Source organism: Heteronotia binoei, chromosome 1 (genome assembly GCF_032191835.1).
Source record: "Heteronotia binoei isolate CCM8104 ecotype False Entrance Well chromosome 1, APGP_CSIRO_Hbin_v1, whole genome shotgun sequence".
NCBI classification, from domain to species: Eukaryota; Metazoa; Chordata; class Lepidosauria; order Squamata; family Gekkonidae; genus Heteronotia; species Heteronotia binoei.
In genome coordinates this window covers 89016905-89042747 of record NC_083223.1, presented here as the reverse complement: position 1 = coordinate 89042747, position 25843 = coordinate 89016905, and the positions used below count along the sequence as shown (strand labels likewise).

The 25843-nt window shown below is 41.1% G+C and overlaps 1 protein-coding gene across 4 annotated transcripts in view; it reads right to left on the bottom strand.

The window, feature by feature from the left end:
• KLHL32 (kelch like family member 32) overlaps nucleotides 1-25843 on the bottom strand; it is a 117058-nt gene that overhangs the window by 15861 nt on the left and 75354 nt on the right. For 2 of the 4 annotated variants that reach the window (XM_060237385.1, XM_060237396.1), the window contains 4 exons: nucleotides 11137-11863; nucleotides 5042-5100; nucleotides 582-774; nucleotides 289-383 (listed from right to left, as the gene is read on the bottom strand). In XM_060237385.1, coding sequence (XP_060093368.1) covers nucleotides 289-383; nucleotides 582-774; nucleotides 5042-5100; nucleotides 11137-11863 — 1074 coding nt within the window. Of the gene's footprint in view, nucleotides 1-288; nucleotides 384-581; nucleotides 775-5041; nucleotides 5101-11136; nucleotides 11864-25843 lie in introns of those variants that run through there. The other 2 variants (XM_060237415.1, XM_060237406.1) reach the window with 2 other exon arrangements.

Here is a 25843-nt window from a genome sequence, read left to right as displayed (position 1 = left end):
TGTAATTATTGTACTACCTGATATGCCATGTTAATACCTATGCTGTGGTTCAGTTTTTTCTTGTAGTTTCTAGATTTCTACAATCCCAATGTATTGTCCCTTTTTTAAAAAATGTACTGAATCACTCTGTGTAATCCACCCTGAGTTCCTGTGAGAAAGGCGGACTATAGATAAAAGAATCTCTCTTCCCCATCTAAAACCCTTATCTCAGTTTGAACAGCTGCCCTGTAAAAAGGTAACCTTGTAAATCATTCAGAGAGATTTCAGAAAGTAGCTTAAATCACTCACCTGGATACATGCCAGAGGTTCATTTGTCCAAATGGAGTAGCCACCAACTAAATATATCCTGCCATTGTGGACAGCAACTCCAGATTCATTTTGGCCTAAGAGAGAAAAAGGAGCCAAGTCTGTGTTTAGATTAACATTTCTTACACTGGAATTTGTTTATTGGAAGACGTTGCACATAGAATTGGTTGTAATTGGTTTCAGTGTTGCTGCTTGTTAGAAGGGGAATGTTGTGCTCTATAATCCCTCCTTCAAGCGAACAAACTGAATTGATAGCTAAGATTATCATTACTTGCCTGTTAACATACTGAAGCTGCAGCGAGTCCACTGGTCACTATCTATATTGTAGGAGTCTATGTGCCGAACAAGAATGCGATCATTGTTATAGTCCAGGTCATTGCCACCTAAAACATACAGCTTCCTTTGAACAGCAGCCATGGAATGGTACACTCTCCTCTGCAACATGGGGCTGCGGCTTAGCCATTTATTCTGCATGCACAGAAGGGAAAAAGAGAATTTATCTCACATTTATTTTTTGTATATGCCAAGATGGGACTGGAATTTGAGGGAATTTTTGCAAATCACCCCCAATGGCAAACCTGACTCCTCCTTCATGCTGCTTCTCCAGGATCAGCATTCTCCAGGATCAGCATTGAACTGCAGCATTAGAGGGGGAGGGGAGGAAGTCCCATTCCTGTTTGAAAATATTTACTGATCTGGGGTGGGATCCAATCCACACTTCCCCTTCAACTGAAGCTCAAAGTGGCTTACAAGAAACATTACCCATAACAATAAAGCATAAAAAAAATAAACAGTAATTGTTGCTGCCTATATAAGAGTCAGACTCGACTGTGCGACTGAACAACAGCAAATATAATTTCATAGCTAAAATTGCATTGAAATGTAATCTTTGTTCTATCTAGAATTTTTATTTCCCCACAAAAGCAAATGGTATTGTGCAGAAGGTTAAAGCAGAGGAAGATACTTCTGGTGTGCTATTTAAGGAATGGAGAGTGGTAAGCATGAAACGGTGGAAGTAAAAAAAGCGTTGCTCCATGCAGCCCCCATAATGTATAGCTATCTATTATACTGTGTAGTATTTGACTAGAAGGAATTAATATTTGCATTAGCAGTCCAGTCCCTTGACACAGAACTATAGACACCATCTGCTTTGCAAAGCCTGCCTGCTTCCCCTGATTATATCTTAGCTTCCTCCACAGCAGTGACTGCCAGGTAAACCGCCAAGCACTGCAAAGGCAAAGAAACAGAGGGGCCTGGTGGGGTCATTCCTAATAAGCCAGTGTGTGAATACTAATCAGCAGTGGAGAAGCAGAGGTCACCCCAGCCTGCCTGTTGGCAGGTAGCTGTGTGCTCTGTGGCAGATGGTAGGCATTATCAGCACTCCACAAAGGCCTAGCATAGAAACAGGCACTAGCACCAAATGATAGAGTTATTGAGATTCTGTGCAAGACGCAAGCAGATGTGAGGTTCTTCCAGTGCCCACCGTATACAATGCCAGCAGAATTTTTAAAAAGCATGTGTGGACAAACACGAAACAGACCTCATTCAAAGAATGTTAACGCATATACACAAACACTACTTTTAACCATTTGTGAATTGGGCTTTGGCCTAATACTGGTTACAAAAGACAGAAGTAATCTGAATTTGAAGGATACAGCTGCTGAACCTCAAATAAGAGAGCAAAGAATTTAACTAGGGGTGTCAGTTCAGCTCAATCCAAGCCAAAAAAAAAGCCTAAAAATACCTTATCAGTATTTATCAGCTCTTCTTTCAGCCAGATAATGGAGTGGGGCTGGGAGTGCGGGGATAGCCACAGTTAAATGGAATTTAGAGAGTGCACTCCCTTTAATTACCATTCTGGGTGAAGTTGCAGCTTCACAAATGCATTTAAAGGGATTGCAACATCTTTAAATGTCTTTGGCTCCATTACAGCCTATGGGGCCATTATAGCCAATCTATGCAGGGGTCTGTGAGGGTTGTTTTTGAGGCAGAGACACCAAATTTTCAGCATAGCTTCTGGCCTCTACTCAAAAGACACCCCTCCCCACCCCAGGTTTCAAAAAGATTAGACAGGGGGTCCAGCCCCATTGAAGAGAGGTAGAATCAGCAAAAAAGCAGGAACTGGTATCAAACCAGAGAGTCTCTGCAGTAGAAAGTGAAAGGGGGCATTTTTACAGAACAGGTGCCACTGTGGCAACACCAGATCAATAAATCCAAGCAAGGGAGGGGAGGGGTTGCAAGCCTTGCACAACCAGTGAACATACAGAGTGCCCAGCAGAACTAATGCCACTGTGGCCATGCCTACTCAACAAATCCCAACAAAGGGGGGTTCCAAGCCTAATATGCAGAGGAGCTCCTGCTAGAAAAAGAGCCTTGCTCATTACAGATGCTAAACCCACTCTCACTGAGTATAGTTATACATCCACAGTATTCCAATGTGTTTCTCTTTTAGAATAGTGTATCAGAATAATTTTTTGTATTGACATACTCAAAATAGGGATATTGGCTGTTTATCTCATTACACATACTTTACCCATTTTCACTATATTTTATTGTATTCTTTTTTTCTATGGCAAACTAAAATGATGTTTACGTGTTAAAAAGTAAATTAGGTGGACAAGAACATCACTATCCAATGTATTTCTCTTTTAGCTGTATTGACACACTCAAACAGGGATATTGGTTGTTTGTTTATCCCATTACATACATTGAACCCATCTCCCACTATATCTTAATTTATTTTTCTCCTAATGACAAACTATATGTATGTTGCATGTTAAAAGGTAAATTAGTTGGATGGGAAAACTTCTGAGATAGAAATCCCTTCCTTTTGGCTGAGGTTTATAACAATAGAGTCATTAACAGACACTCACATTTTGACATAGCACTGTTTTGTTGCTTTCGAATGCTCATGCTACTCAGATCAAAGGTTTGCTCAATTTGTTAATTTTACTGTTCTGTCATTGGATTTGTACCATTTTACATTCTAAATCCCTGCCTACCAGATAATTTTACTATTCTGTCACTGGATCTTAAATCTGTACCATTTCTCATTCTGAGCCACTGCCTACCAGCTATGTGTGGCTCTGCTCACTGTGCCGGATTCCTTGTCTGATGAACTGTGCTCAGAGCACACGAAAGTTTACATTCTGAATAAAACTAAGTTGGTCTTAAAGGTGCAATTGACTCCTATAATATTCCCTCTAAGCTGTGGAGCCTTATGAGCAAAAATTCCACTTTGTGAGCTACTGGCATTAAAGTTGTGACCAAGCAATTTGGCTTCTGCATAAATTAGTGTGCTCTGGAGCCATCCTTCCAGAGCCAGAGGCTAAAAAACTGGGAACTAGCTCACAGCTTAGAGGGAATACTGGTTCCAAGCCCAGCATAGCCAGTGTATGTACAGAGTGCTAAGCAGTACCAGTGCAATGTACTGGTGCCAGCAAAACCCAGCGCCTTCCTTTCAATGCTTTCCTTTTTCCTTCCGTGAAAACACGGAAGATAGAGACACCTTCTTTGGGTGCTCTGTGCATACACTGGTTCTGTTAGGCTTGGAAAAATCCCCACCACCTTCTCTTTCTACTGCAGGGACTCTGCTTTGACATCAGTCCTTCTTTGTTTGTTTGGGGTTTTCTTTTTTGGGGGGGGGGCTTCCCCCCCCCTGGAAACAATGGAGGACGGGGGCACATTCTTTGGGGGCTCATAGAATTGGACCTCCTAGTCCAATCTTTTTGAAATTTAGGGGGTCTTTTGAGGAGATGCACAAAAAGCCACACTGAAATTCTGGTGCTTCTATCTCATGTAATAGCCCCCCACGGGCCCTGGATACCCTTAGAAAGATTACCCATTGATAATAATGGTTCTATGTGGTATAATGGAGCCAAAAAAAAGTCAGGATTTCTGAAAAAAACTTAATCTGAACACAATACTTTTATTGGAATTCAAGTTTTTTAGGAATCCTGAATCTGGGAGGGGTGGGATCCAAATATATCTGAATCTTACAAAACCCAATTTTTTTGTGCACGCCCCTATATTTAACTCCTACAAAAATTTAGGAAAACAACATTTTGATCACTCTGCACCAAACCATTTGTCATGTTATAGGCACTATTTGAATATGCTGTCTTTTCGGTTGACTTCCAACTGATATGTTGGGATTACTGAAGCAGGGTAATCATGAATCACTTACCAATCCACATGGAGAAAAAGAAATGCTGTGGTTTTTGTGGGAGACCAGGTTTTTTAGGGAAGTATAGGTTCCATTCTTATTCAATTGCTCATAACCAGTCTTTACATGTGCAGGTAGTACAGCCAGTCTGTGCTAATCCTCTATACAAATTACTGGACAAGGATATGGGAGGCTTGGTTCTGAATCCCCACTTTGCCCTGAATGGCCAGACACTCTCTCTCAGTCTAAGCTACTTCACAGGGTTGCTCTCGTGGAAGAAGGGGAGAATGATGCAAGTTCTCCACTGGTGGAGAAAAGTGGGGTGTGAATACTTCTCTATACCATGTAAGTTACTTGAGATCCAGAACTTCCTTAGTCTGCCCAGTAAGTTGTGCAGAAATGAAGGAGGGGGGAAACCTTACATGCATACTGCTGCACCCTTGCGTTAAAAACAATTGCACACTAATTCAGTAACATGTGCTTAAACTGACATGATAAGGTTTAACAGAAGAATAATTTAATACCGCCTTTCTATTAAAAAATACAAATACCTGCAGGATGAAAACTTACTTGTGTGGGATCATACACCATTAGCCTGTTCTGATACTGTGCTGTATTTGTTACTCCTCCTATAACAAATATTTACAAGGTTATATAAATACAAAACACACTTAAGAATACATTAAAGCAAATTATCTGCCACTCAGGAAACATTTGTACATTCTGCTGTGCTTTATAAACCATACAGTTATCTCACTATTCAAGTTCTACTTCATAGCTTTCTTATTCACCTAGTGAAAAATTAGCAATATAGTCAAGTGGTTTGCAGCCACTACTAGGCAAAATAAGCCATATTCTTTTCAGATTGAAGGTATGTGAAAGCCAGAGTTCAAACTCCTCTGCTGATGCAGGATTCTCTGAACCCAAACACTCAAAGCAAATTATGCAAGCTATAGTTCAGCAGAAGCAAGCAGTAGTAGTAATCAAAGCTGCCCTGAGCCTGCTCCGGCGGGGAGGGCGGGATATAAATACGAAAAATAAATAAATAAATAAATACTTTATTATGTCACACATGTTTGTGGGCCAACTGTCTTCAAGAATAAAGCCTTACCCTAAACTGTGATTAAACAACAACAAAAAATTAAGCACCATTAAAAAGTAATAGATAACTTTCCTTTTTGAGATTCATTCTCTTAAAATGTCTTTTAATTGTGCTTTTCCCTTCATATCAATCACATACATGTATCAGGTCCAATTCTATCCTGCCATCCAGTATATATCACTGCTTGGGAGACTACAACAGCATTCCAAACAGCAAAAAAGAGGGAAAGGAATGACCACCCTGCTGGGCAAAGGAGGGACAGAGTCATGACAGACTCCAAGGAGGAGGAGCAGCAGCTTTGTGCTTTTATCAGAAATTGTTAGTATGCAAGGGGAAAGACATGAAGGAGCAAAAGAGAGGAGTCTCTAAAAAGAGAAAGATCTCTTGATCTATTATTAAGCAAGGACCAAGATACAGGGAGGAGGGAATGATTGTGAAAGGGAGGGAGTGCATGGCTATTCAAAGGTTGTTTCAAAGCAGGTGCAAAAGTCGTATGTGCATACAAGCTTTCACTGCTTTCTTGACCCTCACAGTCAGCACTCTCAGGATGCAAACTCTGCTTACAAAATAATGATCATTACAGTATTTAGCAACGATGGGCTTTGTGGTGGTTGTATCAAAGGAAGACAAAAGGATTTTTATAAGTCTAGGTTTGGGGGAGATGAAGGCGGTTCTTGCATAGGGCCAATTTCAGTTCAAGGTTGGAAGAGGAAAGGTGTAAAGGCTTGCTTGAGACTTTGCTTCTGGATTTTTTTTTGAAGTTCTCTTTGATCTTGACAAACTTCTTGAAAGAAGAAAGGGTATGGCGGGGGGGGGGGGAGCATTATGATGAGGAATCAGTGAAAGGAGGATCCAGAAGACGGAGAAACCAGTCCAGGAGACAATACTGGTGGCAAAGGGATTATACACTGCTTATACTGGGCAAAATTATATCCCTTTGCTCTATCAGACAAAGATAGCCTCTATCAAATGCCCTTCTACACCACCCACAAATGAGAAAAGAACTGTGCAATACATGCCTCGTGCAAACCTCAACAATGCTTTTGCAAGGGACTTTTCTGGTAGATTTGATGGAAATCTATAACATTTGTGGAGGGGGTGGAGGTAACAGAGCTACTTTTCCTCTGTGGGTCTCATTTTCCATCCATGCACACACACCCCTAAAATAATTAGGTTCCTTTGCATCCTGTGCCTCGTTTTAAAAGATTCATCTGCCAAAATGAGATCCTTTGGATTTGCATAAAGATTTGACTACACAAAAATAGATGTGAAATTAATAACAGTGTCTATATGTTTTAATTTCCCCCCCTCCCTAGATCAGATACCCTTGCCTCCAGCAGTTTTCTTGGCTTTGGAAGTCATCAAGCTGATTTGTCTGCTCTTAGGTTTAGGCTGCCACATGCTGCTACACTGCCCCCTGCAATCATGGCATTTTGTGTAGAGAGATTCCATGCCTCCCCTGCCAACAAGTATATTTTATGGTTTGGCAGTTCTGATCTCTCTTCCTCTCTCCCCCTGCACCCTCCACCTTCTCCCCAGGGGAATAATCTGCATCTTAACAGCCTTTTATAGATTCATCTGCCATTAAATATACCATTTCATATTGGCATCAATTTTCAAAATCAAGTTTATTGTAACTTTGAAGTGGTCCAAGTTTCAGTTTAAAAAAAAAATCCCACCAAAATTCAAATCCAACAAGCCCATAATGCCCCCATAAACTACTTTTAAGAATATTTCAGACAAAGAATGAAAGTAAATAAAACGTCTCCATGAAAAAAAAGAAAAGTTTAAAGTGATGTTTTCCATCATAAAATGGGACAATCGAAAGGCAATAGATTTATCTGTGCTGCTTTCCCTAACGATACCAGGAGGAAGAGTATCATAATATCACTCGAGATACATTTCAGAATGCATTTGAGAATAAAGTCTGTAATACAGTCTTTTAGAAGCCAAGCAACCTGTAAATACAGAATAGACTAAAATACAGCAGTACAGAAATGTGTCAGCAAATTATTCTAAAATGTTCAGTTTCTTGATTGCTGCCTAAATTATCTGGCATAAATAATGGAGCATTCTATGTTAAAGCATTCCACAGTGTCAGAGGCAGGATACTGGACTGAATGGATCATTCATTCAACAAAGGGCTGCTGTTCTTATGTAGTACATTAACCTGGTATTCATTCCTAGTCTATGGAAATAATATTTTACAACAGTTCTACTGAAAGCATCCTCTCCTGTAGTTGTTGCCATTTCTTTCTGAACTCTGATAGTAAAGCCTTATCCATCCCTACTCTGGGTCACATGACACTTCCTCACATCAATCCTGTACTCTGTTCAAAAAATAAATAGGTAATATTTAAACCCACTTTGCTCTGACTTCATTAGGCATCCTCTAATTCATACTTTCTGAAGATCTTTATTATAGGGACAACCTGATGATGATGATGCTTTAGTCCCATTATTTAATTTTTTTCACAGCACACTGATCTGAAAGGCTTGTTCTGGGGGTGGAGTGGGTCCAACAAGGAATCCTCCCCTCACTGCACATAGCCTCAGTCTGTCTTTCCTGGCAGTTGCAACTGGTGTGAAATTCTAGCGGGAAGATTACATTACTTGAGATACAGAATAGAGGCCAAGACTGATTCAATCCCTTAGAATGATAAACAGGGACCTGCAGAGTACATATAATGTGTATGTATGATCCCAGGAATGGAATGATAAAGGAATCTTGTAGGAACTAGTTCTTCCCGCATTAGAACAAGAGTCCATCTAATCCTGCCTCCAACAGAATTTGGTTTTATGCCATGGGAAGCTCAAAGGAAAACATGAAAATAATTGTCCTTTGTTTGCATCCAGCAATCAGAGCTACACTGTCTCCTCTGGATCATGCATAATCCGTTTCCAAAACACATTTTAAAGACACTTGCCTAAATGTCTTATCCTCCGTTTAGAGTTTTACAAGACAATTCATGGAATGGAGGGCCTGTGAGAAGGTGAACCGGGGAAGAAATGTGTTGGTCATCATCCATGATGGCGTGGGGAGAATCCTGTTCTATACTCTCACAGCACATTTCACAATCAGATACAAAAACTGGATACAAGAATCACATTTTCCTGAATTCTGGGGAAACTATGATATGTTGGGGGCATGTTTTCTGGAGGGAAGATCTCTGGAGCCATTTCAACAAGCAAGCAACAACTGCAGATTTAAGTATTAAATGACCAGAAATTTGTCCATAATACCATCTTGTGATCAGACCAAACACAGTATTTGAGCAATGGAAAATTTTAACAAGTGCATTCAGCAAATTTAAACAAAAAAGGTTATTTAGGAATTGAAATCTTAAATTACCAGTTTCTAAAATTAGTAATATTATTAATACATCAGGAGGAATTGAATGAGCATCTCTGTGCTACTCAGTTGTGGGCTTGTGGCAGAGAGAAAGCCCTGGTATCTCCAGATAAAAAGATCAGGTGTTATAAAAGACTTCTTTCTGAGATTTTGGAGAATCACTATGGTCAAACTAGACAATACTAACTTTGATAGGCCAATGGTCTAACTAAATATAAGACAGGGAAAAAACATACAGGCAAATAAATAAAGCATTTTAATGCACAGATCTCAAAGGCCTGGGCATCAAAATCTGACTAGATGTTTGAGCAGACATAGCAAGATCTTAGACTACAAGACATTTACTGCCTTCTAGCCAAATGACTTTACACCAAGAATAAATGCCACTGAAAATATACATTAAATTTATCCCACATTGCTCAGTCCTGACTTGGGCTGTTTAGCTGCCAATGTGGTATAGTGATTATGTACTAAGGGCACCTGGGCTCAAATCCTTGTTCAGCCATAAAGCTCAGTGGGTGATCTTCTGGTGATTCTCATAGCCGGACCTACCCAACAGAGTTATTATGAGGATAAAATGGAGGGGAAAACTTCTGCATCATAAACCTACATATGTATAAAGTTAGTATAAAGTTTAGCAAACGAGAGTCTTGCAGGCTTACACCATTTGGTTCAGGGCATGGTCCAGCTCAAGAACATATTTTCAAACTTTGCTGCACAGAATAACTGGGAAAACATGATTAAAAATGGAGAAGTGTTTGGTGGGATGGGTGTGTGTACATAGGGGCTCTGATATGTACATGCACACACTTTTGGTCTAGTTCATGACTTCTCTCCCCCCACCCCCACGCTTTCACATTTTAAGCATGAATCATTTATGGCTCTTTGTGAACAACCTGTATCAAATACTTATCAGAACTTGTGAAATTTAGCATTTTACAAAGTCTCAAGTGGTGCAAGTCAAAAATGGCCATATAGGGGGAGAAAAAGGGACAACCCAGATGCATAATATAGCAACAGTCTATATTTCTGGCATATTCCTGTTACTTTTCCCCAGTATACAAAATTAGGGAAGATCAAGCATAGCAAGACTAAACTGCAATTCCATCAAGCAGCTTGTGTTTGATACCAACAACTAAAAACATTTATGCCAATTTAATTCAAATTAACCAAGTTTCTATGTAGGGCACAGCATTGTCAAGGCCACCCTCTTACAGATCTATCCAAGTTTCCCTCCATTTTTGTCTCCTAAAAATCTTGTTGGCTCACAAGTTTTGCATAATAATTCCCTAGTATTCCCAGTCTGATGAGTACATTAGAGATGGGTAAATTGTGCTGGTTCTACTATGTATTTAAAGTCTGTCTTCCTGGATTAAGATTTCACTTCCAAAGTAACCTTTTATACTACTTATCTTTCATTCCTCTGCCCTTCAATTATTTCTTACTCTTCACAACTACCATAAGTTTCTTCAAATCCATAAAACAAATATATGAAGAGAAAAAACACACACAAAATAAATAAATGCCCTGGCAACAGAGCATAGCCTGCAAGAATTGTAATTCAACCATAGACAGAACTAGAAAGCAATTTGTCAATAATTCAGATATCACTTTGAATCAAAATTAATTTCAAATGAGCGCTGGAATCTCAAGGATATTTTGGATAAGAAAATCAGTTCCTGGTATGCCCAGGATATCATGGCGCAAAGACACTCAGCTTCTGTAGCAATAAAGTGGACGTTCATCCTGAACTGGCACATACTATTGCACATGTCTACATGTTGCAGATCTCTGAACCCATGAAGCCAGCACATCAGGATGAGTTCCTACTTCTTCTCCATCCTCTTCTCAGAAAATCTTGCACTGATCAGTCTGTAAGATTATTAAACGTATCAACTATATGAGTTGTACACTAAATGTAATACCTTTGCATCGTGGATGCCTATAGAAATCCAAATATGCCATTGCAAACAACCATATGTACAGGCCACACCTTGGCTACACCTTTATGTATCCTCTACTGACACTGTTGAATGCTTATGGTTTTTAAGCACTATCCCACTACGCTACCCTGACAATCTCAGAAATATAAACCATCTACTAATTAAACTTAGGCCAAACCTTTCCCAGGTACATTACCCAAAGTTGACTCAGCTGACAATATTTTGACATTCTATTAGTACCTTGATTTATGTGTGAAATATTTTCTACCTGATATCCATAGAAGACCATCCACAACAGATCCCGCATGACAGGAAAGGGATCGGTCAAAGGACTGAACAAAAGTCCACTTGTTCTTCTTGGGACAATAGCGCTCGACTGTAGGCAAAACTTGTCGGAGTTCATTTCTGCCACCTACTGCATAGAGATACTCATCCACAGCTCCCAACACAAAATGTTCCCGGCAATTCTTCATTGGAGCTATTTCAGCCCAGGAATTATTGCGCGGATCATATCTGCAGGCAGTCCGTACTGCACAAGTGCGGCCAGTAGCATGCTCAACTTCGCCTCCTGCTACAAAGAGAAAGTCTCCCATTACAGCTACACAGTGGTGGCTTCTTCCTACTGGCATTGGAGCCAGTTCACTCCAGTTTGCAATTCCTGCTATGTGAACATTCTCTTGGTCCACAGGATTGAAGTATCTGAGTTCTTTAACTTTACAAATCTCCCGTTTTTTACCACCAATGATGTAGAGTGTGTCTGACTGGAAGCGAGGCTTGGTCCTTTTGGTCTGCCAAATTGGTTGTGCGTAGATGCTCTGATGGTATGCCAAGGCCTCGTTGATAAGTCCTGTTGCCGTTTCACTAGCTTGGATAAGAGGGTGAGAAAGGGCTACAGTATGCAAAGTATCTACGTCCATAAGCCCAAACCGAACATATTGAAGAAGTTCATCCATGTATTGATAGCGGCAGTTGTGTTCCAACCACCTTACTGCTAGCTAGAAAAAAGAGAAAACAAATCAAATGTGAAATTATCAACAGTTTCCACAATACAATGCTAGATTGCTTGCATTCTTAAAACTGCATATTTGCAATGCTCAGCATAAAAACTATACTCCCAGATTTTGATATCTGTACATATAAAAGGATTACTTCAAATATTATGTCAACCAGACAGCTTATATATGATAACAGGGCAGTGTTAACATTGAGATCATTGCTGCATTTTGTGAACATGCCAAAAGATGGCTACACAGACAGCTGGTAAAAAGAAGAGAATTAAATACCTGTAGTCAAATGTCTGCATGCAACACTACAGTTGTTTTTGCACTAACATATTACATGGCCATGATACAAGCTCTATGGCCAACCAGCAGCTGCAAGAGGAATATCATGAGGACTGCAATTGCAAAAGCAACATGCCTGGCAGTCATAAAACTGGAGAACTTTGGGGAGAAATTTTTAAGTCGTATCTCCTATTCTTCAAAGAAGGGTGTAACCGCCAACACACTAGCACTCATAACATTTACTATATTGCGGGACAAGGAATACTTATAAATATGCTCAGACCTCACTCAGTTATATCAAGGTGTTTAACCACAAAGGTGTATAACCACAAACGTGTTTAACCACAAATTTGATATATACATAGTCCAATATCATGGAAGACAGACAAACAGATAAAACTCAGCTTGTGATCCTTGACTCAAAGCAGCAGACAGCAAGACAAAGCACAGAAGTGATCACATTTTTCTGGGTTTTTCTGGAGGACTAGGGAAAGAATTTACAGTAGCAGCAAAGACTTAAAATGGGACAGGCCACATGAGTGAAAAACTTCCCCCATCATGCTGTCTTCAAAATGGGGTAGTCATTTGATGAACTATGAATAGAAGTTCACAGACCAGCTGTCCTTGCATACTCTCTTTCCCCAACAGTCCCATTTGTCCTTCCCAAAGCTGTTTCTAAGGGATGAAGGGTATTTGGGAAATGAATGTTATCAATGTGCTGATGACGCCCAGCTGATTCAAATCCCCTGGTGATGCAGAAGAGATCTTGAGCCAATGCCGGATGGCTGGGGTTAAACAGCTGAAAGTGAACAAACTCAAATGGAACCCAGACAAGATGGAAATAATGCTGGTTGAGAAATCTGAAATTTTAAACAACATCATGCATCCCACTTTTGTTGGAGTTCAGCTGCCCCTTGCTGACTCAGTTAAAAGCCTCAGGATTATATTGGCTATAGCACTGCTGTTGAAGAAACAAGTTAATGCAGCTGTCAGGTTAAGTTCAAGATAGTGTCTCTCAAATACAGAAAGGACTTCAGCCCTTCATACCTGCCCTTTCTCTCCCCCTATGCTCTGCCACAACAGCTTTGCTCACCTGAGCAAGGCCTCCTGTAAGTGCCACCCTGGAAATGGAAAAAAGCAACAACTTTCTGTACATTCTCTGTTACAGCTCCTACCTTATGGATTGGCCTGCCTGATAAGACCAGGAAGGCTCCCACCCATCTGGCTTTCTGCAGACAATGCAAAACTGAATTATTCAGGAGGGTTTCCACCGCCCCCCCCCCCACAGGTAATTAGGGCTGTAGTTGCATCCCTGACCTGGAAAGCCCAGAAGCTATGCAGGGTCAGCCCTGGCTAGTATTCTGATGGGAGACCTTCAAGGAATACCTGGGCAGTGATGCAGAGTAAGGCAATGGCAAACCACCTCTGAACATCACTTGCCTTAAAAACCTGATGGGGTTACTGTAAGTCATTTGTTGGCACTTTCCACCACCACTGTACCAAAATATTTCAGAAAGATGCTTTGGTAAAGCTGTAAGGACTTTGGACTATACTACTATATGCAGTGCTATCCATTGCTGTAAATAGAACCCTAATGTGTTATTTCTGCATCATTTAGTGTGTCATACTGACACTTAAGTTATATACTGAGTCTTCTTTGAGCAAGTCTTCAAGTTTGTAAGCATTTCCAATGCTGCTAACTAGTTGTATACTTACTGGCATTAGTAATGGGTTCTTGTTGCATGTGGAATTTTCTAGCTTTCTTTTTCCTTTAACTTTCTAGCTATTTGCTATTTCTTTGGAACGTGTTGTAGCCTTTGCGTTTTCTAATGTAGAATCATTTTGTAATAGCGTACCATTTATATTTTCAAATTTATTCTAACCCACCCTGGGAATCTGGATTAGGATGGAGGACCAGGATAGAAATGTGTTTAAATAAATGAGCAGAGTAGTCTGCTAGATTTACAACTATGAAGCAAAAATAATCTTGGAAGTGTCCTAAATGCTGAGTGTGTAAAATATCTATATCTATAGATATATATGCTAGGATTTTTACAGTTGCCTTTGTCTCTTTTACAAATATACAAGTCTCTATCTACCTATAGGAAGACACATGCACAATACTCACACTCATGATGTGTGACACAGATTGGTATTTAAAGCAAACAAGCTGCATAACAACTTTCTATATTTTTATTCTGCAACTTTTAAAAAATTACTATGTTAAGATACAGGTGATAAACAAGTATGCTAAGGTAAAGAGAAAATTAAAGTGGGGAAGTGTTCTCCTAGATCTGTTGTGCCTTTGAGCACAATCTGAAGGGAAGCAGGGGGAAAAAAGGCAGAGAGCGCTACAGTGAAGGTCACCGAGTGAAAGAACTTCCTCAGGGCACAGAATAAATTAAATCCCAAGGAAAAAAAATAAAATGCGATTTCCAGAGTGCAAGGCACAAACTCAAAATGACAATGATTGACAGCCAAACTATATCCGTGCAATATCGAAGGCTGCACGTTCTCATTTACCTCAGTGTAGCCAGCAAGCGCCCATTAAACATCCGTCTGATGCCCAAATTAACCTTCTTGGCAAACTGAAAGAGGCACAAACTATCATAATCAACCTTTCATTATCACAGCAGCCTCTAGTTAAAGGGTCAGAATAATTGTGCCATCAGAGCCCTGATTGTTTTCAATCAACAGACGGCTGGAGTGACAGCTCAGTGATGGAGTAGTTTGATGAAACCGCACCAGGCCTAATCAGAGCAGATGAAAGGAAGGCATGATTGGTGCAAATGAACAGTCGTGCCTCTCTTTTTCATTTACAATCTGAAATTACTCTTAAATTTACAGGTTTCCCCCCCCCCTCCCTTATGAGTATCTCAGAAAGAATATTTGACTTATTATGAGTTCTGACAGTGCAGAGTTATAAAACACAGGTAGGATTTTTCCCCTTCCTCTCAGTGGAAGCTTTAAGTGTATATTCAGCATAAATTTAACAACATTCACTCTTGAAAACCTTCCTATGACCTCACCTTTCAGAGGAGTTTGATTAGCAGGACAGTTTATTGCAGCTAACATACTTCACAGTGAGGGGGGAGGTGATGACAGCAATAATTAATGGGCAAAGATCTCTTCTAAATATTTTTTACATTGCCATATCTAGCTTCCAAAAATGCCATATTTATAAAATTGTCTTTCTTTGGAAGAAAGAAGCAATTGACAATTTTTTTCCAAATAAAAATCCATTATTGGACTTTATTTATCTGGACTCCAACTTTTGATAGGGCTGCTACAGTTCAAGATTTTTGTATATACTATATATGTGTGTGGGCACAAACAAAACATGAGCACATAAGTGCAGTTTACATGGCTTAACAGCTTCAAGCAAGTCAAACTGGAACTTATTTTGATTAAGAGAGACAAAAGTGCTGAAGCTGGGTCTTAACCAAATAAAACCAAAAAATATCCCTAAACCAAAAGCTCTTTTTTTGTACAGCTGAACAGAGTAGGTATTTCAAGTGCAGAGCAGTAAGACCTTTTTACTTTGTCTTCTTGAGCTGCATCAGATATTGTCTGGCCAATTGTACACCTCTACAGCATATCAGTATTCAGGTCACTGCAGCAAAACAAAAGGAGGCTTAGCAGCAGAGATTAATTTGTAGCTGAAGGAGGGGAAGCATTTGGAGAAGGAAGATGCTAATGCAAAATATCTTGGCATTCCATTATTTCATAATACTTCTCATCCATTTTGGACATAACCAGTGAACACAGCCCTCTTTCTTTGGCCTTTATTCACAGTTTTGACAAGAGACACACCAGACTTGGAGTACCTCCAGCCTTAATAACTTCTAGAGGAAGCATTGGCACATTGAAATGGGCATGGCCCTTTTTAAAAGGGGACGTATGTTAGAATGTTGTTTGCAGATTTTAGTTCTGCTTTTAATACAATATCACCCCATAGATTGTTGTCTAAGCTTAAAGATTTGAAGCTGTCGGACTCTATATGTGAGTGGATTTTGAATTTTTTGTCAGGTCGTTCACAAAGGGTTAAAATGGATGGATATATTTCCTCCGTGAAGATCTTAAATACTGGCACCCCTCAGGGATGTGTCCTGAGTCCACTTCTTTTCACTATTTACACGTCTGATTGTGTTTCCAGCAGTCTGAGTAACAAAATCATTAAGTATGCAGATGATACAACGTTGGTAGGGCTCATCTCTGAGGATGATGAGTCTGCGTACAGGAGGGAAGTTCAACAGCTGTCCCTTTGGTGTAAAGTAAATAATCTTATTTTAAATATAAATAAGACGAAGGAAATTATAGTGGATTACAGGAAGAGTAGTTTGGACACCCAGCCGTTGTTTATTGATGGTGTTATGGTAGAACAGGTGACAGAATGGAAGTTTCTGGGAATTACCATGAAACAGGATCTAACATGGGGGGCAAATACTTTAGCTCTAGAGAAAAAGGCCCAGCAACGACTATACTACTTAAGACTCTTAAGATCACTACAACTGTCAGGGAGTCTGCTGGTTGCCTTTTATCGTAGTTCCATTGAGAGCATTTTATCTTATTGCCTCTGCGCATGGTTTGGGAGCTGCACGGAAGCAGAGAGAAGGGTGCTCCAAAGAGTGACGAGAAGAGCACAAAAGATTTGTGGATGTTCTCTCCCCTCATTGGTGGATCTGTATAATATGGCATGTAAAAGGAAGATACAAATGATCCTAAGGGACCATACATATCTGGGCCATTTGCTTTTTGAGATCTTACCGTCAGGTAGACGATATAGAGTGTTGAAGGCTAGGACAAACAGATTTAAGGACAGTTTCTATCCAAGTGCTGTGGTTAGGTTAAATGCAGGGTTATGAAGGATTATCTGTTTTAGATGTATTTAATGGTTTAAATGGTTTAAATGGTTTTATGAATGTTTAATGGTTTTATGAATGTTTATTTAATGGTTTAAATGGTTTTAATGGTTTTATGAATGTTTATCCGTTTTAGATGTATTTAAATGGTTTTAATGGTTTAAATGGTTTAATGGTTTCAGATGTATTTAAATGGTTTATGAATATGTGTGTTTGATGTGTTGGTATGTTTGTGGAAGAGCACCTCATTTCGTTGCTCTCTTTTTGTTGAGAACAATGACAATAAATTCATCTATCTATCTATCTATCTAAGGTACACACCTTTTCATTCCCACTGATAGATGACTGGGTATGTGTCCACTCCACTTTCCCCCTCTGAAATCAATGGAAATGAAAGAAGTTTAACTTTGGCTTGGATTACTCAGTGGCAATTATGAAAGAGAATTTCCATGAGCAAAATGTGAATGTGTGTCAAATATAACCAATGGAATAGGCAGAATACAAGTAACAGAGAAAACTAAAGGAAAAGAGGGGAGGGTAACCTACAGCAGGATCACAGGTTATTTCATACATGACACATGAAGTTGCCTTCAGGGCCATCAGTCCACACCACTCAGTACTGTTCAACTTTGAGAGATAACTGGGGAGATTTAACCTCTAACTGGAGATGACCAAGACTGAACTTGGGACATATGCAAAGCATGAGTACTGCTCTAGAACATAAGCCCTTTCTCTCCTAAGCCTTTTCCTATATGGAAGAAATCTGGGAAAGTATGGATGCAACTGCAGATAAAGGACAGTGAGACATCAGGTTGCCATGAGCAGGTCTCATTTTGGGCAGGAGCTCACAGGAGCAGACCTCCAGAACCTCTAAATTTTATTGTGCTTTTTCTTATCACTCCCTTAACACTTATTTCTGGGCTCCATTGTTCAGACCCCAGTAAGAATTTTGCTGAACTCTAACTTTGACAAACTTTCTAATATTTGTCCCCACAAAAAAGGGGGAAATAACCAAAACATATAAAGCAGACTTATGGAAATCTTCATTATGCCACTGTGGCCACATAAGAGAAAGTAATTTAAAAAGTATTATGGGAGTAAGGTTTTATTATGACAATTATAATTCAATAAGCATTTTAAGGCTGAGCTGATATAATTTAGTACACCTTCCGGTGATGTCAGGGGTGTGTGGCATATGCAAACAAATTGTGCTAATGAACTCCAGCACCTCTTTTTCTACAAAATGACTCCTGGCCATGAGAAATGTGCTGAAAAGCTGATAAGCTTAGCCAGGTAAAGGCACATATTCTGTACTTCACACATAACAGCATTCTTTTTCCTTCAAGAAAATTATTTGTAAAAGGGGGGGGGGGACTGTGTGTTTTCTCATGCCCATGTAATAATCATTTGCTGTACTGCTGAAAGGATTGCTGGGTAAGAAAAGCTCTAGGAGGAGCTCTGCAGAGTATATTAATATTCTGATGGTCTTTTTAAAGTTATATCTCTCTGTATCAATCATTTTGGATGTGGCACCAGAATTTTTATAACTATAAAATCTCACATCTCTGAGTCTTTCCACCTGATTCATTTCATTGGTACAGTGAGAGAGGTAAAGGTAGTGGGCAGGAAAACATCAGAATCTGAAATGTTTTACCTAGGATAGAGTTTCCCCATCAACAAAAACAGGAAACAATGTTTTCCCTATTAAATGCCACAGCAGAGACTGTTAAACCATTCCTCAAGTTTATCCAGGGCCGACTTGCCCACTAGGCAAACTAGGTGGTTGACTAGGGCACCAGGAAGGAGGGGGTGCCAAATTGGGCTCCCCCCCTCCCGGTGCCCAAGACAACCGCCTTGTTTACCTCCCCCCCCACCATTAGCTCCCTCCCACCTGCCGTGCTCCCGTCCACCCCCTGAAGCTCACCCTGCCGCCACCACAGCCAGCTCTCGCCAGCCCTCAAAGCTCGCCCTGCCACCGGCAGCTCCCGTCCACTCACAAAGTTCGCCCAGCTGCAGCCAGCTCCCGCCCACCCACGATGCTCACCCAGCTGCCACTGCAGCCAGCTCCCGCCCACCCACAAAGCTTGCCCAGCCGCCACTGCAGCCAGCTCCCACCTGCCCCCCCCCGAAGCTCGCTGCGAGGACCCCAACCCATACCAGCTTCAAGGTCTGCGTGTGTTTTGAAGAGACCTCTGGAGGAAGTGTCTCCCCCCTTCTTTCTGGAAAGGAGAGGGGAGAAACTTCCTCCAGAGGTCTCTTCAAAACATGTACAGACCTCAAAGTCAGTATGGTTGAGCATCTTTGCAGCGAGCGCGAGGGGAGGAGCAGGGGGGCGAGCAGAGCACAGCGGGGGATGCCTGCCTGGGGAGCCATGCACCTTTGGGCCGGCGCTGCATTTATCTCACACGTGTTTGCATGCTTACTATCAATACAGCTTACATTAAAGTAAGGAACAATGCCATTCTTAACAAAAGCAGTCAAGAGCAAATGTGGTTAAAACAGAGGTTAATATAACTGCTAATACACAGTCCACTTTTATTGTCAGCATTCATTAAGAAATGATATAGCCAACTGTTGAGGATGGAAGCCTCCTTTGCTTGCATGGAAGGATTGAGATGGTTGGGTTCTAACTACATACAGGGCTTGTTTGGGGGTGGAGCCAGTTGTTTGGTTGCTCTGCCCATTTGCACAGTCTTTGCTCATCGCTCAGAGAACATGCATGTGCCTCTAAGTGCGGAGACTGTACTTCAGATTCCCAGATGAATTCAGGATATTCTCACTTAGTCTTTAGGACATTTCCTGGTGGACTGAGTAGCCAGCAAGCGAAACAGTGCAGATGTGGTTTGAGAATTGCGGTCTTTGGGTCTGCACCCCTTTTCCCCTCCCCTCTTCTTTCATCCTGACTGGGCCTTATTAAGGGGACTGGCCCTTCCCCCCACCTTTCAGAGGGTAGTGGTCCCTGGGGAGGGAAAGCAAAGGGTGGGTGAACTTCGCTGTGGAGCACGTGGCAACTTTGGGCAGGAATGGCGATTTTGGTATCCGGTGGCTATCTTGTATTTTGGGCCTATTACATTCATGTTGTCAGGAAAAGGGAAGAGTTCTAAGCGCAAGCAGCTTAGAATCATAGAGTTGGAAGGGACCTCCAGGGTCATCTAGTCCAACCTCCTGCACAATGCAGGAAACTCACAAATACCTACCCCAAATTCACAGGATCTTCATTGCTGTCAGATGGCTATCTAGCTTCTGTTTAAAAACCTCCAAAAAAGGAGAGGCCCCCCCCCCCCCCCGAGGAAGCCTATTCCACTGAGGAATTGCTCTAACGGTCAGGAAGTTCTTCCTAATGTTGAGCCGGAAACTCTTGATTTAATTTCAACCCATTGGTTCTGGTCCTACCTTCTGGGGCCACAGAAAACAATTCCACACCATCCTCTAGATGACAGCCCTTCAAGTACTTGAAGATGGTGATCATATCACCTCTTAGCCGTTTCCTCTAAAGGCTAAACATCCCCAGCTCCTTCAACTTTTCCTCATAGGACTCGGTCTCCAGACCCTCACCATCTTCACCTCCCTTCTATGGACCCGTTCCAGCTTGTCTATATCCTTCTTAAAATGTGGTGCCCAAAAATGAACACAATACTCCAGCTGAGGTCTTACCAGAGCAGAGTAAAGCGATACCATCACATCACGGGATCTGGACACTATACGTCCATTGATACAGCCCAAAATTGCATTTGCCTTTTCAGCCACCACATCACACTGTTGACTCATGTTCAGCGTATGATCCAGTAAGACCCCTAGATCCTTTTCGCATATACTATTGCTAAGACAAGTCTCCCCCATCCTATAACTATGCATGGGATTTTTCCTACCGAATTGCAGAACTTTATATTTATCTCTGTTAAAATTCATTTTATTGGTTTTAGCCCAGTTTTCCAGCCTGTCAAGGTCATCTGTATCTGTTTCTGTCTTCTACTGTATTTGCAACCCCTCCCAATTTAATATCGGCAAATTTAATAAGCATTCCCTCTATTCCTTATAAAGATGTTGAACAAAACAGGCCCCAGGACAGATCCTTGAGGCGCTCCACTTGTCACTCCTCTCCAAGATGGTGAGGAACCATTCACAAGCACTCTTTGGGTGCGATAAGTCAACCAGTTACAGATCCACCTAACGGTAACAGGATCCAAACCATATTTTACCAACTTGTCAACAAGGATAGTATGTGGAACCTTATCAAAAGCCTTACTGAAATCAACATAAACGATGTCTACAGCATTCCCCTGATCCAGCAAGGTAGTCACTTTCTCCCAAAAAGAAATCAGATTAGTTTGACATGACTTGTTCTTGAGAAACCCATGCTGGCTCTAAGTAATCACATCCATTCTTTCTAAAGCTTGTTCCTAAGTCACCCCTGAGGATGCCATCGGGGACACAGTCCTCATCAGATGAAGAGGAGGATGTTAAAGAGAGGCGCATTATCCTGCAGAGACTGTCAGAGTCAGATGAACCACGCGGGATTATTCTGGCACGGGGGTGAGTAGAGGCCCCCTGAGTGACTTGGATATCTCATGCTGCATGTTTTAATGCTGATGTGATGGCGCGTCTTTCTGCTTTAGAGGGCTGGGTACCCCTCCCTACAGAGGGATACCAGCTGGAGCAGGAGTACAGGACAAAGCTAATCCAATGCCTGAGAGCAGGCAGAAGTTGCAGGATGAACTTGAACAAGTGGTGGTGGCAGTGGTGGCCCTGGAGGAGGACGATAAGATGCTGGTCCCACCAAAGATGCCTACCTGGCCACGGGGACCATGAGGTTTGGCAACTTCCCCAGGATCCTTGGTGGTGGCTCCAATGGGCACAGGAGGGGCAACACCTATAGCAACACAGATTGGAGCTATGGGTAGTCACAATCTTCCTATCAGGATACATGGGGCAGTTCACAAGCGCCTTGGCAAGTTCCCCCTTGGAGAGGATGAAGTTATTTTCTACCAGTGGGTATCCCTTATGTGGTAGTGCCATTCGGAACAACGCCCAGAGTGGATGTAACCATGTCTTTGGGAGACAATTTTATAGTGGCACTAGGGAGATTTTAAATGGGGAGCTTGTGGATGTTTTTAGCCTTCTATTTCAGGATTTGGAGGAAAAAAGACAAGGAAGAATTGGAGAACAGGGATAAGGAGGGACTGAAGAGAAGGCAGGTTGATTGCACTTGGGCTAACTGGCTACCTGGTTTTCTCATTTATGCTGGAGTCATTGCCTGGGCAGCCCCTCTGTTTCAATACCTGGATATAATTTAGGGGGCTTATACAGACTTCTCTTGGGGAGCTTGGCTTCAATATGATGAAGAATTCCATGAGGGCCACAGTCAACCCTACTCTCCTTTGGGATCAAGTACATTAGCTGCTATGGTTCCAGTTGATGGCCCATGTGACCAAGCTGATAGTGGGCACATTGTTTATCAAGGGACCGGCTGATCTGGGGCTCATTCGTCAGTCCTTTCCAGCCCATATGCTTTGCTAAGAATTCACATCATAAGGGGTTTGCTTGAAGAAGCCCTGTAAATTTTGGCATGAGTGCCCCCTCTGAGACAGTTTGGTGTAGTGGTTGTGCACAGACTCTAATCTGGGAGAACTGGGTTTAATTCCCCACATGCAGCTGTTAGTGTGACCTTGGCTCAACCATAATCTCTCAGCAGAGCTTTTCTCTGAGAGCTCTCTCAGCCCACCCCCCACCTGTTGTGGGAAGGGGAAGGAGATTGTAAGTCGCTCTGGGACTCTGTGTGAAGGGCAGGGTATAAATTCAATCTCTCTCTCTCTCCCTCTCCCTCCCTTCCTCTCTCTCTCCCCCTCTCTCAGAATATGCAGTGGCAAAACCCAAAGGAAACAAACAACCCTGCTTGACAGCCACACAAATATGCACAGATTGGCTATTAAGGTCAGTGGGGAAAAATCACAGTGATCTGATGGCCTTCTCCCACCAGAGACATCCTGGCCCTAAGCCAGGGAATGCCCTCTCCCCATTCAAGTGGCCCTCAGAGACCTTATGTTGCAACTTGGTGACCCCAACAGTTGTCACAAGCAACTAGCCACCAATTCAACCAAATACATTCTTTTGTTCAGTTCCACTAGAACTCAAAATGGGTGGCTATGACTCAGCTCCATTTCAGCAGGCAAAATGCCAAATGCCTGCAATTTTGACCAGCTGCCTGCATGTTAGGGAACATTTCTTCCTGGGAGCAAAACGTTTTATGAGATGCAGTTGTCAAGTGCCTTTCTAAATTCATGCAACTCCTGCAAGGAGCACATCTGGAAAGTAAAATAAACAACATAAATGAGCTGGGATTCATTAGTAGGAAGCCCATGATTGTGCCCATAATAATTTACTTTTTGATTTGTGCAAACCAGCTGTAGAGGGATGAGTATGCAACTAGCAAAACAAAATTCCACAATAATATCAAAGTACATAAATGGGAATAACATGCAATCCTAAACAGAGTTATAGCTTTTTGATCCACTGAAGTCAATGGTCTTAGAAAAGTATAATTCTGCTTCTGCAGTGTAAGTAATGCAAGTGGCGGGATAAATCATCCAGATTTATTTTCTTATTGTATGAAGTAGGTTACCTCAATGCAGTGTATTATACATTTGTTTTTATGCATTTATGTCTCATCTTTTGAGTTTATAAAATTCCCAGGATGGCTAACAACAATCAATTAAAATAAGCCTACAAAATAAAATCAAAACAAAAATAAACAGCTGCACTTTAAAAACGTAACAGTTGTTATGAAGGAATGAAGCCAACTACAAAATCAAAACCAGCAAAATCAAACAGAAAAATAATTAGTCATCATGGGCTTTCCTTGAAAGAATTTTTATTTAATCTAGTGCTGGAAAGCCAATAAAGGGAGAAGCACAGCAACCTTCCCTTGGGAATGTCAATGCCTCAACTGAGATGGTCCTTTTTCACACAGACAACATACTCAGATCTTAATGTGCAGGTAGATAGGTACGACAGTACTGTGTTGGATATCCTGGTGAAGGAACTTGTGACAGTTGTAACAGAGAGATGATCCAGTAGAGTAGGTAGGAATGTAATCTGGGGATTTTCCAGTTTAAATTTACCTCAGCAATTAACTATGTGGCTTTTGGCTTCCATCTACAATATGGGGAATAATAATACTGGCTACCTAGCAGAGGGATGGCAACCATTAAGGATGTATGGAAACACCTTTAATGCATTCATACGGAAATGCTGAAAAGGAGCAGCTTGATGCAAGCAAATACCAATTTCTATTCTATCTGGTCACATTAGGTACTGCTATCCCAGCAACGGGGCAACAAACCTTACAATATTCATAAGGCAGGTAGGCAATTTTTTGGCCCTGGAATCCAACTTGCCCCACATATTGGAGAAAGTACATGACATACATATGGATGTAAATTCCTCTTCCTATAATCACCATGTATATTAAAAGGTAAAATCCCTCTTTTTCTAGTCACCCGCTGTAACAAATCAGCTTCACTGGGAGACCTTGCCCAAGTCACTATCTCTCAGACTAACCTACCTCACTGGATTATTATGCGGCTAAGTAGAGCTGTAGCACACACTCTGGACAAAGGGCAAGCTATAAGTTTTAAAATAAAACCTTCTCTTCCTTCCTCTAGACCATTTCAATAACTATATAATCAGATATCTGATTGCAGATATACACTTGGAACATTTTATGAGCTACCAAGGCAAGCATACAGCTCAGCACTGCAGGAGACTAGGGGTAGTGCTGTTAGCTGCATGAACATTCATGCATTTCCTGATCAGCAGGTTGCAGTAGCCAATTTGGGTTCTCTTTTTTCTTAAGGTCTTGGTGGATGCATTATTATTGAGGCCATTGTTTTGCAGGACTTTCATTTTGATACAAATACGTTCCTTCTCCCCCCCCCCCCTTAGGCTACAGTAAAAGAACAACTTTCCTTCTCTTATTAGAACCCTGATCCACATTCATTACCCTGAAGTGCATGGATCATGTTATCTACTTTTTACACTGCCCAGAGTCATGCCATCAAGATATGTTCTTAATTCCAAGAATCAGAACTTTAGTAGATCAGAAGTACTTTGAACAATGGAATGCTAAATATTGATGCTAGGCCACTATCATCCCAGCCCAAACAATCTTTAGTCAGATGTACCTCTTATTTCCTGGGATTTATTTCCCAGTAAGTACATTTATGTTTGAGTGAGCAAGCAGATTTTCCAAGGGAAAAAAAAAATCAACATTATTCTAACTCTCTCCAAAGGAAATTGACACCTATCTTCCCAGTCAGATGGGCATACGCCCAAAATTATCATCATATTTTAAGCTTGTCTTCTTTGTATCATAGAACCATAGTTGGTAGTCCACACTAACATCATGGATTTTATCAGACATTACATGGTGGCCTTTTATGACATGCAGCATTGATGGAAGAAGGATGTTCCAACAAGCCACCTGTGAACTAAGAAGTCTTTTGAACAACCCTCTTTAAATCTGAGCAATTATCTCAGCATTTTAAACACAGTGGCCATTCAATTATGTCATCTCTGTAGACCAGGGGTTGTTCTCCCTTTTAACACAAATCTTTATGTAATTCAAAATTTTATCCAGAGTAAATTAGATGGGATGATGTTACTGTAGGACACTGAAGCAAAATTAATACACTCTAATAAACTATAAACATTCTTAAAATGAAAATGATACCCACATAACAGAGAGAGAGAGAGACAGACATATAGGTAAGATCTTTAACATAAACCTATAGGTTATGGATGATGGAAGTAATAATCTACTGCATGTCAAAAT